Raw genomic sequence first — 16886 nt, forward strand, 5'->3', positions numbered from 1 at the left:
TCTTGTGAAATTAAGCATTTAAATGGCACTAGCAGATGTGAGCGGCCTTTAAATTTACCTATATACCTTCACACTCAAACACAAGGTGCAGTACAGACAGGGAAATTGTGAAAATGTTTAAAAAGGCTCATGTCAACTGATTTCTGAAGCAACAGCAAAGCAAGCAGCATTTAGAGCCAGATTTCTCAACGGCATAATTTCACTGCTTCAGTTTACTTGCTACTTACACTGACAAACATGGGCCTTAAATGTGTTTACCACACAAGCATACATACCGCAGAATATCCAAAATTTCAACTCAGGAAAAAAAACAACCATAGAAGAAACTCATATACAAGCCCAGTGTTCAAATTCTGGCACTCTTTGGCTCACTAATTCTGATCCTGACAATGTAGCCTCTATATAATGAAGGGAGACAATCTCCACATGGTCTCTCCCACTGCTCAGTGGAAAGAGCCCTCTGATCTGCAGATTAGTGGAGATGATTTCTCTGTAACTACTCTCATCTCTCAGCTGGAAAAACCCTCCTCCAGCTCCTGATGGAGATGATGTCACTGCAGTGCTCCAGAAGAACTTATTATACTGCTCATCAAGTCAGAAAGCTGCAGACAATCAAGGTGGAAGGAAGGCAAAAGCAACACAGTGGATACCAATTTATTTATTTTTAAATTGCCACTTTAGTTTTTCTAGATGTTGCTCTCTGTCCATTCTCCATTGCTGGTTCTAACAGCCTTGGCTTTCACCAATGTTGGCCATCGATGAGATCTCTCAAGATCATTTCTAAGAACAAATGAAGTGCACCAGCTGTTCTTGAATGATTGTGAGTGGCAAGTATTGGTATGAAGCAACAGGAAACGATGGAGATGCATGTTAACAAGAGCTGTGGAAGCATTCTTACCAAGGAAGCTGCAGGCAACTTTTAGAGAACAAAGCTTTTATTTAGTAGGCCCAAGAAATTTAGGTTCTAGCCCTGTCTTCAAGTACCATATGTCCATTAACTGACCTGGATGAAATGTAAAGCCATGAAAACCGTGCTGACTTTTCTTCAGTTCATAAAACTAAATCATGCTAAAAAGAACAAATTTAAAATACTCCATATTGTGGCTATACAATAGGAATAAGCTGCCTACTGTATCCTGCAATCTGAGCTAAGCTTTGCCTTGAGGATTTCTTGCAAGACCTTAGACTGAGCTATTTAACAGCTCAGATATAGGAAAGCTCATCTTCAATACTTTGCAAAGAATTCGAGGTCTTGAAAAGCATTTTGCTTTGATGTAACACCTCAGGTTCTGCAGGGCTTACTTTGTCCTAAAGGGGCTTCTCTGGTAAAATCAAAGTGCTCTAAATCACGTTTTCTGAACTTTGTAAACATGCTCAGCCTTCTGTAAATGAATTAGCAAAATGCTATGCAAACTGAACACTAACTCAGTAAAAGCTCAAGCTATGTAGTCTACAGGTTCTCTTTGATACAACAAACTCAGTTCCTGGTAGCTTTAATTCCGAAGAAAACTGTTTGGGGCAATTCCAGGCAGATTACTTGTTCTGAGCAAGTTTGTCTCCATATTGGAGTTCAAAGCAAAACAGAATGAACTAAACTGTAAAAATACAGGGAGTTTCCTATTCAAATTCCTCATTGGCAAGAACTGAAGAATGAACTGACATTATCTCTCTGCGTGCTGTCAGAAGCAAACTGTGAAATGCAATATTTACCCCCAGAAGTACAGTGTCATCTAGAAGTAGATGACTTTAAAGAAGTAGATGAATTCAAAATATGCATGACAAAGAAGTAAGATCCTGTTCACGTGTTGCTTTCCGGAAAGGAAACTTGACACATGATACATACAATATTTTGTTTTTTCCACTATGGGGACAAAACAACAACTAAACCAGGCTGTATAGGGGAGGCTTTTACAGTCAAACCTCAGCTGTCAAACGTAATCTGTTCCAGAAGCCCCCTCAGCTTCCGAAACATTCAGCAACTAAGGCGTGGCTTCTGATTGGTTGCAAGAGCTTCTTGCACTCAAGTGTAAGCCACGTTGGATGTTCGGCTTCCAAAAAACGTTCAAAAACCAGAGCATTTACTTCGGTGTTTTGGAGCCGAAACGTTTGACAACGGAGCCGTTCGACAACAAAGCTTTGACTGTATCAAGATGTACTGCATTAACACAAAAACCATACAGCCCACTTCTAGTTTACATTTTCCTCATGAAAAGGGGTGGGCACATGCTTGTGACACAGGTTTTCTCTGAAGAAAACTGTTATTGAAGTTGCCCTTAACCCACTTGCGACACAAAATTCTGTGAAAGTATGAGCTCCTTTGACAATGTTATTTCATAAAAACATACTAGTGTACAAATTCTGTTCATAATCTGATAGACAAAAGAATTCTAAAATAATTTTGAGATAATCATCTATGAAGGCAAACTGTTATAACTTCCCATCCAAGCCAGAAGTCTGCTATTAGTTATTTTGGACCCTATCATCACAGCATGCAATTAATGTCAAGAATTCACTCCATTGCTTTATATATTTATCATCACCCAGGCACCTCTTTCTTATCACCACTACTTGAAACAAAAACAAAGGTTGCTCTGGTTAAGAAAGACGATTTCAGAAGTAGTCACCACCGCTCCAACTCTCCCTCCCTCTAATCCTGTACGCAATGCACACTGCTGAAGAATTTATAATTTCAACTGGCCCTAAAGGCCAGATGGGGAAGGCATCTGTGATCACTAGCAAGCACTACTCCCCAGACTGGAAGAAAATAGACAGACTAAATGACATGGCAGTTAGAAACAACAACCCCGAAATGATGTGGTAGAATTATCAAAAACATTTGGAAGATTTTACACAAATTCACTGATCAAACCTGCATGGTGCTTGAAATAAACATAATAATGTGCTGTTTGGCAGCAACGGTGAACCTGTGACCATCTAGATGCTGTTAGATGACAACTCCAATCCCCCTGACCACTGAATCAAACCATAAAATTATTATTATTGATGGTAGGTTTAAGATGATCCTACTGCCAGAAGCAGAAGTCAAAAGATCAGAGTGCTGCAGCCAGAGTTCTCAAGCCTTAAAATAAAATAATAATAATAAATCCTTCAGCTCTTACTAGAAAGAGAGAGAACCTGCAGTTAACTTTAAACAGTATGGGATGGTGGGGTGGGGTGGCAGCTCTCACCTGACCTCCAGTTGCCCATGTTTCTGTGGCATACTGGGATGGAGGGGGACAAGATGGCAGTGTGAAGCAAATGCATTATGGGAGTGCTGGATTAGCTCTCACTCCTGCCTTGCTGCTCCCGCCCTATGTACTGATATGCAGCAGTGATGCAGGTGACTACAGTTCAGGCCACCACCCCACTGATCTGTCTGATAATGGCTTTAGAAGTGGCCAGTCTCTTTGGCTATGAGCTATGTTCCAATCAATCAATCAATCAATCAATCAATCAATCAATCAATGCTGTTTGGACTATTGGCAATATGTTAAAAAATCAAGGAGACATTTTGTACGCCACCCCACTTTTATTTCTCTGTTTTCATTATTTTATTGTTTTTGTAGTTTGCTGTTTTAATTATGTTTTATAATATGTATTTAAGGCATTTTAAATTTGCAAGCTGTCCTGTGACTGCTTGGTTAAAGCCAGTAGAGAGATTCCAAAATAGTAAAAATAAAATAAATACAGCATTATTTCTACGAACACCAAACCAAATATTTCACTATATTTATAAAAGTGCTAAGAAAGCCTCTTAAACCTTTAAAAAATATTGCTTGAGATCTAAAGGTTCAAGAACAAAGGGCTAAAGTCCACATATGGTGCTGCTACTGTATGACACAGAATTAAATTATGCTAACTAATTCTGATAAGCACCTCCAAGCATCTCACACCCACAGAAAAACCCTTAGTAATTATTTTTTTGGGGGGGGGGTTAACATAGCATAGATAAAGAAAAAGCAAAATATTCTAAGGTATGTTCTTGCTTATGATAACTCATACAAAATCAACATTAGCGCTGGTTACTACATGTCTTTTAAATCCCAATAAATAGTTCACAATAACTGTAGACTATTCAGAACTGCAGAGTATAGATCTTAACCAAGGAATCTAATCCTGGATGCTTAGGTCTAATTCTTTTAAAAAACATATGGGAGAGATAGCTTTGATCTGCTTGTACACAGCAAGAATGCTACCTCTGCAAAGCAAGGAGTGTGTGAGTCAAAGTTTGATTACGAAATGTATTTTATCTTTCTTGTAGTATATATTGCTTGATAATTTGCTGGTGAATGGCTACTTCCATAGGGGTCCACATTTAAAAGTTGCACATTTGCAGTTTAATTTCTGTGCATTTACACTAGACAAATTGACTCCTGATGTTATCCTGCCTTGGGTTTAATGAAGTAAATTTGGTCATGACATAATCCCAGTTTTGGCTACAGATAATACTTGTCGCTGTAAGACTTTATTTCACACAGGGTGCAAAATCAGCTTGTTCAGTCACCACAGTGATTCCCCTTTTGAAAGTTACCTCCAGATGCTCTAAAATATAGGGAGGGTTCGTCATGCCAAGTCTTAGCATTGCTCCTTCAGGGATTACTTCAACCAGCTTCCATAGGAGAGTAGGGAGGTCTGTGCCAATGTCTCTTCCATAAGCCCCTGTGTCTTCACTGGTCAGCCATATCTCGCATACCCCTTCTGTCAATAAGAGAAAGAGCAAGATAATTAACAAATCTGCTTTTGAGCTTGTTATTTTAACATACAGCTGCTCACTCTTTTTAATGCACTATTTCATAAACTAAACTATTATGCCGTCAGTCTGGTTATTCAATTGCAAAGAAAGAGAGGTATATCCCTTGGGTAGTAGTGGATTACTGAGTTCATTTTATGAGCATCAGAGTGCTACAACAATGCTGTAAATTATTGCTTTGGAGTGATTAACATTCACAGCCAGTGACTAATGTGAGACGCCTTTTTAATGCAACTCAGACAGGAGTAAGATTGCACTTCCATCACTAAGACTTTCTGGCTTATTAATCCATGAGCAAGTACTATATAGTGCTGGTCAAACTGCTAACAGTTAGCTGACTTACTGCCTAGTTAACAGCCTGTAAAAGGCAAAGTAGCTAAGTCTCAAACAGGCCAAACTGCTGACTATACTGATCATCCCTTATAGGGAAGCAACTGTTACAAACCAAAACCTTTACATGGTATTTACAAGGCTATATTAAACTTGACTATTTAAAAACAACAACAACCAGTCAGTGTGATATGGAGAAATATTCACCTCAAGAAAATGCTTCTTCAAGCAGCTCATGTATGACTGAGGTTGCAGGAAATCATATTATTTTACTTGTAGCTTAAAAGAATATGATTCTTGAACATAAGTTAATTACATCTTCCCTTACAAGAAATGACTGTTAGACTGCAAGCTTATTTTAGTTATAAAACTCTGTAAACCACCACGTAGAATGAGCGGTGGAAAAAAGGCCCCCATTGAGGTCACCATGTTATTTAAGAAGAAATCCTAAATATGGAAAGCCAGAATAATTTACACCATCTTAAATTAAACCGGCATAAAGTATGCCATATCCGAACTCTGTCCAGGAGCAAGTCTACTGTTGGCTGAGCCATCCTAAGCCTGGCAGACGGAAGACAAGCCTTTAAAATAGTTTGACTTCACCCTTTTTGCCACAGTGCATTCTGCCATGTTGCTAGGTTACATGACTGAGCTGATTGGAGTTAGGATCCAGCGTTAAGTCCTGCCCCACTATGCTCATTTTTCAGGGCTTATGCCAGTGTCAGTTCTGCCAGTCTCAACTGAGCGGGATGACTGAGTTACACCAGTGTCTCTCTGGCTGAGCTAGAGCTGGGGGCTTATACCAGCATAGCCCAGCTGAGCTGGGAAAATGCTGGCACTTGTTCCTGGCTTCATAAACTATAGGAAAGATAGGAAAGACTGTCCAAACTCTGGCATGATGTCAGTCCATATGCTTTCCCTCTTTCCATTTTAATCAATGGAAAATCTCACTTTCCATTTTAATCAATAATGTTGTCACATAAACTATATGAGAGGAAGCACATACATCAAAACCAGTTAAACAAACAATACGAAAATATTTCATAAAGCAAATCACATAAACAGGACATTAACTACTATTTTCCAGTTGCAAGTGTTCATCAAAACAATGTGCAGGCTTTAAAAATGAAGAGTAATCTTCATTATAAATTTCCCAGTCAAATGGTTCCACATTTTTGACCTGTGAAGAGGGTTTCTGGAATGCTGCCTTGCTGGTGCCAGATGAGTGTAAAGAAATAGTCACCATGAATAGGAATGAAAACAATATTCACATGGAAAAGAACAGCTTTCTCTGAAATCTGCATAGGTGGGGATCATTAGCCCCCTGGTGGGCTGAAAATTAAATCGTATAAAGAGGAAGCAGCTGCAACAGTAAATTAGCAACAACAGGAATAACTGTCTTTACCGCTCTACCATCAGGGCGTTAAATAACAGGGAAAGTCTATTATTCATCCAAGCACAAATACAAACTTCTAAAGAATCTCCGCTTTACCCAGCCTGTTTTTATATCAAAAACATTAGTTCAATTCAGACATCACAGCAAACAATGTAAAGGAAGTTGAACTATGATTTAGTGCAGAAGTGGCCAAGCTGTGGCCCTCTGGATGTCCTAGGCTTCCATTTCGCATCACCCTGGATCACTGGCTATGCTAGCTAGGGCTGATGAGAGTTGGAAGACTACAGGTACTGCACACCTGGCATAGTACAATATGGAAACAGGCCAGCAATGGTTTGATGTGGGTTGTGTACACCCTGGTGTGTGCTAACTATTTTTCGTTGTGATATAAAAATCAACAAACCAAATCATAACATTATATAACTGTATCAACAGCAAAATGTTACAATTTGAAAGTAATTAGTAATAAAGGAACATACCACAGTATTTGGGGGAAATCTATAGTCTGTTGGCTTGTCTATGTATGCAAGAAAATTGTGACACACTAAAAAAACCTACTTCTTCCTAGGTTTAACTTCTGCCTTCCTTATCTACTGACTCAGTATGAGTGTAATCACTATTTCACAGGCACCATTTTCCTGGGTTATAATTCTTTAAGGATTTTTCAGGGGATTTCCAACATCATGCCACACAGATTTCATCAGGTATCAACAGACTCAACAGAAAGTCTGTAGATGTAGGCGGGTCTCTCCTTTCAAAATTTATCACCAATAATTTGGAATTGAAACACCAATAATTTGGGGGTCAAAACTGCCTTGGTCCCTAGGAGTCGGCACCTATGGTACTGATTGAAATATTAATCTGTAGATGTTTTCCTATATTTTTACTTAGTCTTCTACATCCACAGTCTCACCTTCCCAGGCTATGGGATACAATGGAATGTCTTCATTTTTAAAAAATACAAGAGCAATTCCTAGTAAAACTAATGCCTTTCCATTTCTCATGGATCATACTAATGTTCAGAAAATACAGATTCTTGATCTGAAGCCATTCTCATTCTTACATTACATTACAACTTGTGACAGAGACACTGGTACTGCACTCTGGGAAAAGTTGGTGATTTCTGAGCACAGAATTTCTATTCCATTTCTTCTGATAAGCTAATAAATACATATCAGTATTAATGTGTCTAAATTGATGCTGATGGAACAAATGTAGAAACCGAAAAAATTCATTGTCAAAGCCCACAGCTAATCTGTGAAGTTGCAATTGTAGTGGCTAAAGAACACCCAAAAGCATTGACCTGTCGCTTGAAACTTTCATATGAGCATTTGAAATGGTAACAGGCTGGATTCTACTGTAGAGTGGTTTGCTGCATGATGCTACTTTGGGTGAAACCTAGCTCTGACCTTCACCCTCACCCTCATATTCTTATCAATAATTGCCCAGCCACTTTGCCCTTCCTTTTCCAGCAGAGAATTATTTTGGCAGCCTGCCATGTTCTCCAGAACACAGAACTCTCCCCCACCATACCAAACACGTTTTAAAGAAGACCATCTGCCAAGGATAAGCCTGATTTTGAAGTGTTTGTCAAAAATTGCCTGCAGTCTCAAGGATAATTAATCCAAAATTGCCATTCCTGCTCATGCCCATAGAATTCATCAGTGACACAACATTAGCTCTAAGAAGAAGGAAAAGGCAGATATAGACTGGAAAGCTTATGAAATCAAATCCAACTAACAGAAGCTCATTGTTAAGGTTAATCTTACCCCACCTAAATTATTTGGTTTTCAATTAAGTGCATACTCCTAAACTAAAACATAATAATTAAGCAGGTCCTATTTTAGGAATTTAACAAAATTTGGCAAATGTTTCATATCTAAAGCGTGGAAGCTGCTAATTTTCCAAAAGCAGAAACTTGCTGCATAATTTCTAATAATAAAATAAACACAGCAGGCTCACTTAAAAAAAAGAAAAGAAGAAGACAAGATGAAGAAGGGCTGGAGGAGCAATTTTATTTTTCTGCTTCATAGTGGTCCATCCCTTCAGCCCAAACAGTGTCTTAAAATAGATTTTTAAAAACATAAACAAAGTGCAAAATGGGGGCGCAGTGGGGGACAGAAGGACATTTCTGATCACTTCCTTCTGACACACCTGTTATGGTCGCATTTAATTTTGTGCAATCAACATAACATGCATGAATAAAATAATATTGCATTTCCCTTTAAAGCTATGCACATGTAGGAATATTACACCTTTCCAAGATAATTACACTGTTCTCTGTGCAGTTAAGAGGCTGATTTGCATTCCTTTCCTTTGGATTCAACCAGGAACAGCATTTTCCTACTTTAAAAAGGTAAAGGTAAAGGTACCCCTGCCCGTACGGGCCAGTCGTGTCCGACTCTAGGGTTGTGCGCCCATCTCACTTAAGAGGCCGGGGGCCAGCGCTGTCCGGAGACACTTCCGGGTCATGTGGCCAGCGTGATGAAGCTGCTCTGGCGAGCCAGCACCAGCGCAGCACATGGAAACACCGTTTACCTTCCCGCTATAAAGTGGTACCTATTTATCTACTTGCACTTAGGGGTGCTTTCGAACTGCTAGGTGGGCAGGAGCTGGGACCAAAAGACGGGAGCTCACCCCGCCGCGGGGATTCGAACCGCTGACCATACGATTGGCAAGTCCTAGGCACTGAGGTTTTACCCACAGCGCCACCCGCGTCCCTTTTTCCTACTTTAGATCATTTTAAAAAATTCATCGTGAAACTTCTTTCTCCCTATCAAACTCTGAAACCTGGCCCATCAAGTAGGATGCTAATTCCTAAGAGATTAGCCTGAATACTGAGCTCACTGTGGACCTACAATCTGAATTACAAAATTATTTTTCTCCTCCCTCTGAAGTGGGGTAGAAAGACTGACTAAGTCCCAAATGGGACCCTCTTTGCGTCACGCTTCATTAAAATGTCTATCCATAGAAAATAAACTAAAATCCTAAACTGTAGACCCAGGGAGACCAACGTTTAGCTGGGTTGAGGGTATACCCTCTTTCACTTTGCATTTAGGAGAAATGAATACATAGCTTGGCTCTCTGCACAACTATATTAAACACATTATTAATAAACGGTGGCATATTGGTTTTCTTGGCATCAGTAGAACAGAGGAATAAGACATGATGGATCCAGAGGACAACTACGTATTTGAAGCAAAGCAGATCAGTGCCAAGAGACTGATCGTTGGCCAGATGAGTCAGAGAAGATGGGCAAGCATACAAAGGGAAGAATGGACAGGACTTGAGAATGAGAAGAAGCAGAGATCTGGCCAAAACAAAGGAAGGTGGGACAGGTGTGGACAAAATGGCTTATCATGTTTCAACTTAATAAGCAGAGATAAACAAGCCAATTGCCCATGAATACAGCCCCTACACTGCTTTCAGTAAATGCTTTCATCAAGCCATGAAGTCGCTAATTAACCATAGTTTCTCCTTTTGTCCACAATGGAAAACAAAGATCACCAGGATCAGAAGATGCCAGGATATTAAACCAACTTCAAATGGTGGTTAACATCCTGGCTTTTTCCTGGTTTCCTAGACACTTCCTGGTTTGATTGCTAGTGCCACAAAGCGAGGGGCAAAGGGGCTGCATACTGCAGCTTATTAAGGCAATAATGTTTGAATTAGGTCAATGGGCTGGATCCAACCTAAGTCACACTTGGGTCTCACAGAAATCTGTCTGAAAAATTATTCATGACCCAATGATTTTTAGGTGCAAATCACTTAAGCTAGATCCAGTTCAATATCTACATGTGAATCACAAGCAAGTCATTTGACCTTTTTCAAAAATAAAAATAAAACAAATCCCATCTCCTCAGAGAGAGACTGGAAAACTATCTAAAAAGTAGAAAAGCCTGAATAACGCATGAAAACAAGATATTCTGTGACTGAAGAAACTAATTGTAAAAGAAAGGGTATTTTAAATATAGGCAGTGCCCTTTTTAAAAAGTATGCTCTCTCTCTCTTCTTCAGTAGATAGGTCTGTGGGATCATTAAATGATAAATGGAGCATAGCCTGTTTCTTTTCCCTTACAATGCAAACTATTGTATTTGCTTATAAAAGAGGTCATTCTACCCCTATAGGGACTTCTGCTTTTGTGGCCTAGCAAAGTATAAACTAAGAGCCTTGTCTCACAGTTTGCAGTGATGGACCTTCAGTAGAGTGGAGGGGGATCTATAATGGCTCACTTGATCACTGCAAACAGTATGATAGCAACACTTTACTAACAAAAACAGACCCTAAAGGAAACCCAGACAAGACATAGAAGTCTTCATTGTTGTTTTAAGCAGTACCTTCTATAATATTCATACGCTTAAAAAAGTGGAGCAAGGGTGAGAGAGACTCATTTATGTCATATATCACGATGATAGATTGGAGTCTCGGGCCACTATAAGGCTGGAGCAAAAGTTGAATAATGGATCAGAAAATACAACATTTCAAATGGACTAGACATGAAGAGGAGAGGGCTTGGTTTTCCTTTCCCCATTCACACATACATGTACAAAGATTTAGTATTATTACACTAAAACAAACAAGTATCAGTAAAAGCAGCACATTAGCGACAGGATAACATACAAACTTCAAGGCAAATTCAAAGGGAAAAATTCTTCCTAGGCATGCCAAAGCCGTTGGATGTGCCTAAAATAGTACTTTGCCAATGCCTGTCTAGCTCTCTTTTGTTCCCTAACATAATTCTTTGTACTGCTCCACTTCAGGAAGACAAGGTCTAAATACTTTGGATTTAGAATATTCCCTATGGCATTCTCCCTGCCTCACTCAATGACTCTACAAGATGGCTAACTGCTTTCACTACAATAGAGAAACCAAGCTTAAATTTTCAGGGGGCGGGCATATTAAGACATTCACCTCTTGCAGGTCCAAGATAAAATGTCTGCCCTCTCCTTCTTGAGAAGGAAGAGCTGCTTGACAAAGAATGCCTCATCCCCAGGTGGGGTCAGTACTATCAAACTAGATAGGAGTACAGTGGTACCTCGGGTTAAGAACTTAATTGGTTCTGGAGGTCCGTTCTTAACCTGAAACAGTTCTTAACCTGAGGTACCACTTTAGCTAATGGGGCCTCTTGTTGCTGCCGCACCACTGGCGTGCGATTTCTGTTCTCATCCTGAGGTAAAATTCTTAACCCAAGGTACTATTTCTGGGTTAGCAGAGTCTGTAACCTGAAGCATCTGTAACCTGAAGCGTCAGTAACTCGAGGTACCACTGTACATCAAAAGCTTGTTTCCTGCTCATATTTTCCTGTACAGATATTCTTGCAGGTGAATTCAGGCTTACTGTTTCAGAAACCCTGGCTTATGTTATCCACATTCAGGGCTCCCCCCCTCCCATGGAACTCACCAGAAGTCAGTTCCAGCACCTCTCAGGTGGGCGCCATTGCCATTTTATTAGTAAGACAGCCTTCCCCAGCTTTATGCCTTCCAAATATTTTGAACTCCAGTTCTGTCAGTCCCAGCTGACTGAGGCTGATGCAAGTTGTAGTCCAAAAGCATCAGGAGGGCACCGGGTATGGTAGACTGATTTAAGGCAGGTCTTTTAAACCTGAAAGAGGGACCATAAAATGGTTTTTAAAAAGCCTAAAAATTCAAATAAAATCATGACACATCTCGCACTGATTGGTGTAGAATGTTTGACTATGTACCATTAAAAAGCAACATTAACATAGCTGCAAACCATTACATGTGTAAGACTAGAATGCATTTGATGGCTTGGGGGGCAAATGTAGCATAACAGAATAACCATTTAGTATTGATGGGCAAGATACCAAAACATACTCAAATGTACAGTATTGTTGTAGCTAAAACATCAGACACATATTTATCAGAATTACAGGCAATCTTAACAGTTTTATGCACACAGCAGGATATAGGGATGATTAAACTATTTAGTACTAAATAAGAGCTACAAGTTTTTTAAACTTGTTTTCATGGAAACAGATGAAATGGGGTTTCACATTTATGTAATACCAAATTATCATTAAACACTGTTCATGTAAATATAGACTTATTCATGCTTAAAAAAATTACTTTTTAAAAAACTGCTCCGATTGGGAATAGATACATCCATGGCTGATACATATTTCCTTGTGAATAAGTCCTACTTATTGCCATGACATTTATTCCTAGAGAGTTGAGGACTGTAGTCAATGCTGTCAACGAGCATTTGAATAGATGGATATTAGCCTTAAAAACCAACATTCAATCACAACGTAAGTCAAACAACTGTCAGAGTATTAGTTTATGATAGAGAAAACGATTTGTTACTACCGAAGTCTTTTAAACACCTTGCTTTAATTTGCATATTAAAAATATACAGTGGTACCTCAGGTTAAGTACTTAATTCGTTCTGGAGATCCATTCTTAACCTGAAACTGTTCTTAACCTGAAGCACCACTTTAGCTAATGGGGCCTCCTGCTGCTGCTGCGCCACTGGAGCACGATTTCTGTTCTCATCCTGAAGCAAAGTTCTTAACCCGAGGTAATATGAGTTAGCGGAGTCTGTAACCTGAAGCGTATGTAACCTGAGGTACCACTGTAGGTGGAATTAACACAAAAAAACACATTCAGGGATGGGGACATTAATGGAGAGAACTGACACTGTGAGGGAGCTTACACTTTTCCAGAGCCTTTGGATTCTTCTGTGTTAATACACAGGAAGCCAGTAAGCTGATATTCAGTCTTGGATATATATGAAGAACAGAAGGTTCAAAAGAGCTTGGGGCATTGAGAGTATTGGTGGGTGGGGTTAAGCATCCAACTCCTATATTAGCAATGATGGCCCCTCCATATCTGACTCATAATGTATAGTTCTATTCTGAGTTTTACAACTTTAAAAAAAATGCTGCTCAAATCTTTGACATGAATGAAGAGCTCGTAGGATGGTTTCACAGTCAATGAATTCAGACTATTTCAAGTTACATTTTAAGTGTGATCTACTATACAACTCCCTTCTAGCCTTTTATTAAAAGTAGAAAAAAGAAAAATGAGGTATGTTAAACTTATTCTTTATCTCTTGAAATGTCTGTGTCAAGAAAGGTTCTACTTGAGAGTTATTGAAGGTATTAATTACTCTTGTGGGAATTAGAAAAAAATAGCTTAAAAGGTCTTGAATTGTCTGAAGTTCGACCCCATCCTGTTTAAAACAAGACATAATTAAACACACTCAAAAAGGGAAATAATAGCAAAATGGAAAATGCAGTTTTTGTCTTTGATCATCAAACTGTGTCCCTGGACACAACATGCTTATTACATAGAGAAGGGAACCAGAAGGAAGAAGAAATGAAGCATGTAAAGAAAAATAAATCATAAAACTGGAAAAAGGATTGAAAAACATAAATTAAGGCAGAAGAATTTTCTTCAAGCCCTATTTATCTTCCAACAAAACCAGCTTGTCAACATTCTTCTTAAATTGTGGTGACCAGAACTGGACACAGTACTCTAGATGTGGTCTGACCAAGGCAGAGTAGAGCAGGACTATAAATTCCCTTGATGTGGACACTATACTTCTGTTCATGCAGTTTAGAAGCATTAGTTTTTCTGCTGTTACATCACACTGTTGACTCATGTTAAGCTAGAGATCTAGTAAAACCCCAGATTCTTTCCACATGTACTACTTGCAAGCTGGGTGTCCCCCATCTTTTATTTGTGCATATGATTGTTCCTACCTAAATGTATAACCTTATATTTGCCCCTGTTGAAATTCATTTTGTTAGTTTGGGCCCAGTCCTCTGTTAAGGTTATCCTGAATCCTGATTCTGTCTTCAGAAGCACCCCCCCCCCCGTCCCTTCCAGTTAGGTGTCATCTGAAAATTTGATGAGCATCCCCTCAATTCCTTCATCCAAGTCATTTATAAAGACATTGAACAATAACAGGCCCAGAACCCACCGAACCCTGTGGCAGCCAACTTGCCACTTTTTTCCAGCATTACAAGGAACCACTAATGAGCATTCTTTGCATTTGGTCAGTCAACCACTTATAAATCCACCTAACAGTTACCTCATCCAGTCTACATTTTACCAGCTTCTCTGCAAGAATATCATGCAGGACTTTGTCAAAAGCCTTGCTGACGTAAATATACACTATGTCCACAGCATTCCCCTGATCCACCAAGCTATCAAAAAAAGAAATGAGATTCATCTGGCACGACTTGTTTCTGAGAAACCCACCTGAGTCTTAGTAATCACAGCATCCTTTTCTAAGTGCTTACAGGCTGACTGTTTAAATCTGTTCTAGGACCCTTCCTGGTGTTGACGTCAAACTCACCGGGCAGTACTACTTACCTGGGTCTTCTTTCCCTCCCCCTTTAAATATAGGGATAATATTTGCCCGCCTCTAGTCTGCAAGGACCTCACCTGTTCTCCAAAAATTCTCAAAGGTTATAGATAAAGGCTCTAAGATTACATTCACAAACTGCTTTAGTACCCTTGGGTGCAGCTCATGAGGCCTGGAGATTTGAATTTATTTAAAGTAGCTAGTATCACCTCTTTTCCTACCTTAGGCTGCAGTTCCCTCCATGCATAGTCTAGTCTTTTATCACCAGATTGGCCATTGCTTTCAAACACTGAACCAGAGTTTATGAAACTACCGTATTTTTCGCACCATAGGACGCACTTTTTCCCCTCCAAAAATGAAGGGGAAATGTGTGTGCGTCCTATGGTGCGAACGCAGGCTTTCGCTGAAGCCTGGAGAGCGAGAGGCATCGGTGCGCACCGACCCCTCTCGCTCTCCAGGCTTCAGGAAGCTATCCGCAAGCCTTGCAAGCCCGGCGGGAGGTCCCGACCGGCGCGGGAGGCTTGGGGCGGCAGCCTGTCGCCCGAAGCACGGGGAGCCCTCCGGAGGGCTCTCCGTGCTTCGGGCGACAGGCTGCAAGCCTTGCGCGCCCGGCGGGAGGTCCCGACAGGCGCGCGAGGCTTGGGGCGGCAGCCTGTCACCCGAAGCACGGGGAGGCCTCCGGAGGGCTCCCCCTGCTTCGGGCGAGTGTCTGCAAGCCTTGCGCGCCCGGCGGGAGGTCCCGACGGGCGCGCGAGGCTTGGGGCGGCAGCCTGTCGCCCGAAGCACGGGGAGCCCTCCGGAGGGCTCTCCGTGCTTCGGGCGACAGGCTGCAAGCCTTGCGCGCCCGGCGGGAGGTCCCGACGGGTGCGCGAGGCTTGGGGCGGCAGCCTGCACCCCGAAGCATGCGGAGCCCTCCGGAGGGCGCCCCGTGCTTCGGGCAGGTGTGCGCAAGGCTTGGGGCGGCAGCCGCGGCTGGGGGGGGGGGAATAAATTTTTTTTTATTCGATTTCCCCCCCAAAAAACCGAGGTGCGTCCTATGGGCCGGTGCGCCCTATAGAACGAAAAATACGGTAGCTTGTTGAAGCTAACTATGGCCAGCAGCTTAGGGTATGCAAACCTGAGGTTTGCTGCAGCTTATTCTCATGGTGATATACCATAGTTTAGAGCAGGGATAGCCAACGAAATACCCTCCAAATGATATGGACTGCAATTCACACCATCCCTGAATATTGACCATGCTGCCTGGGGCTTATGGGAGTTGTAGTACAAAATGTCTGCAGGGCACCATGTTGGCTACCACTGGTTTAGTGTTTCATCTGAACACAGCTAGTAAACTTCAGAAGCAAAGGAAAAACTTGTGGAATTAAATCTTCATAGGAGTATTGCGCTATTGAATATTTTAATCATTATGAAACAGCTTATATTCTAAAGACAATTTAGAATATATTCCTTAAAAAATTTAAACCTCAAGCATATATACATTTGACTTTTGAACAAAGGAGTTCTTTTTAAAAATCCTACTTGAAGAGCTGGATTTTTGTCAATTTGCTTTTAGGAATAGATATTCCAGAGAGACTTCTAGCCACTGTGAATTAATCTAAGTAAACAGGGAACTGAATCTGCTATTTTGAGAATGGTTATATTATTATCCATTTTTCACAAATTGAAAACTTTGAGAGACTTAAAATATGAAAAACTATTAGCTTAGTAAATATACTGTGAATCCATTTATTGCCTTTTCAATCAAGGCCCAACAATACTTTTACTTCACGGAATATATTTGTGTCTGCTGGTTTGAAAGCAGACTTTTAAAGCTATTTCTAATAAATCTCCAGAATTAGGATTTTTTAACGGTGGAATCCTAAACTTAACTGCTACTGTATTTATACTGGCCTGGTTTTCATGGCACAATTATCTAAACTATGGCTTATTGGGACCATGCAAAAGTGCTGGCTTCTGGAGAGGAGCTCAAAAGAGGCTTTGTTCCTCTGAAGTAGTTTTTGTTTTGTGTTATTCATGCACATGCTGAGCCAAACCCAAGTTTGTGGTTAAGCTCTCACCTGGCCCACCATGAGTCT

The 16886-nt window shown here is 40.5% G+C and overlaps 1 protein-coding gene across 5 annotated transcripts in view; it reads right to left on the minus strand.

Moving 5' to 3' along the window:
- The window catches only part of CDKAL1 (CDK5 regulatory subunit associated protein 1 like 1), a 234024-nt gene that overhangs the window by 72909 nt on the left and 144229 nt on the right, over window positions 1-16886 (minus strand). For all 5 annotated transcript variants that reach the window (XR_008331530.1, XM_053396768.1, XM_053396770.1 and 2 more), the window contains one exon: window positions 4532-4698. Coding sequence is in view for 4 of the 5 variants with exons in the window: in XM_053396768.1 (XP_053252743.1) it covers window positions 4532-4698 (167 nt within the window). In the remaining variant the exon portion in view is untranslated. The remainder of the gene's footprint in view (window positions 1-4531; window positions 4699-16886) is intronic.

This window comes from Podarcis raffonei, chromosome 7 (assembly GCF_027172205.1).
Source record: "Podarcis raffonei isolate rPodRaf1 chromosome 7, rPodRaf1.pri, whole genome shotgun sequence".
Classification (NCBI taxonomy): Eukaryota; Metazoa; Chordata; class Lepidosauria; order Squamata; family Lacertidae; genus Podarcis; species Podarcis raffonei.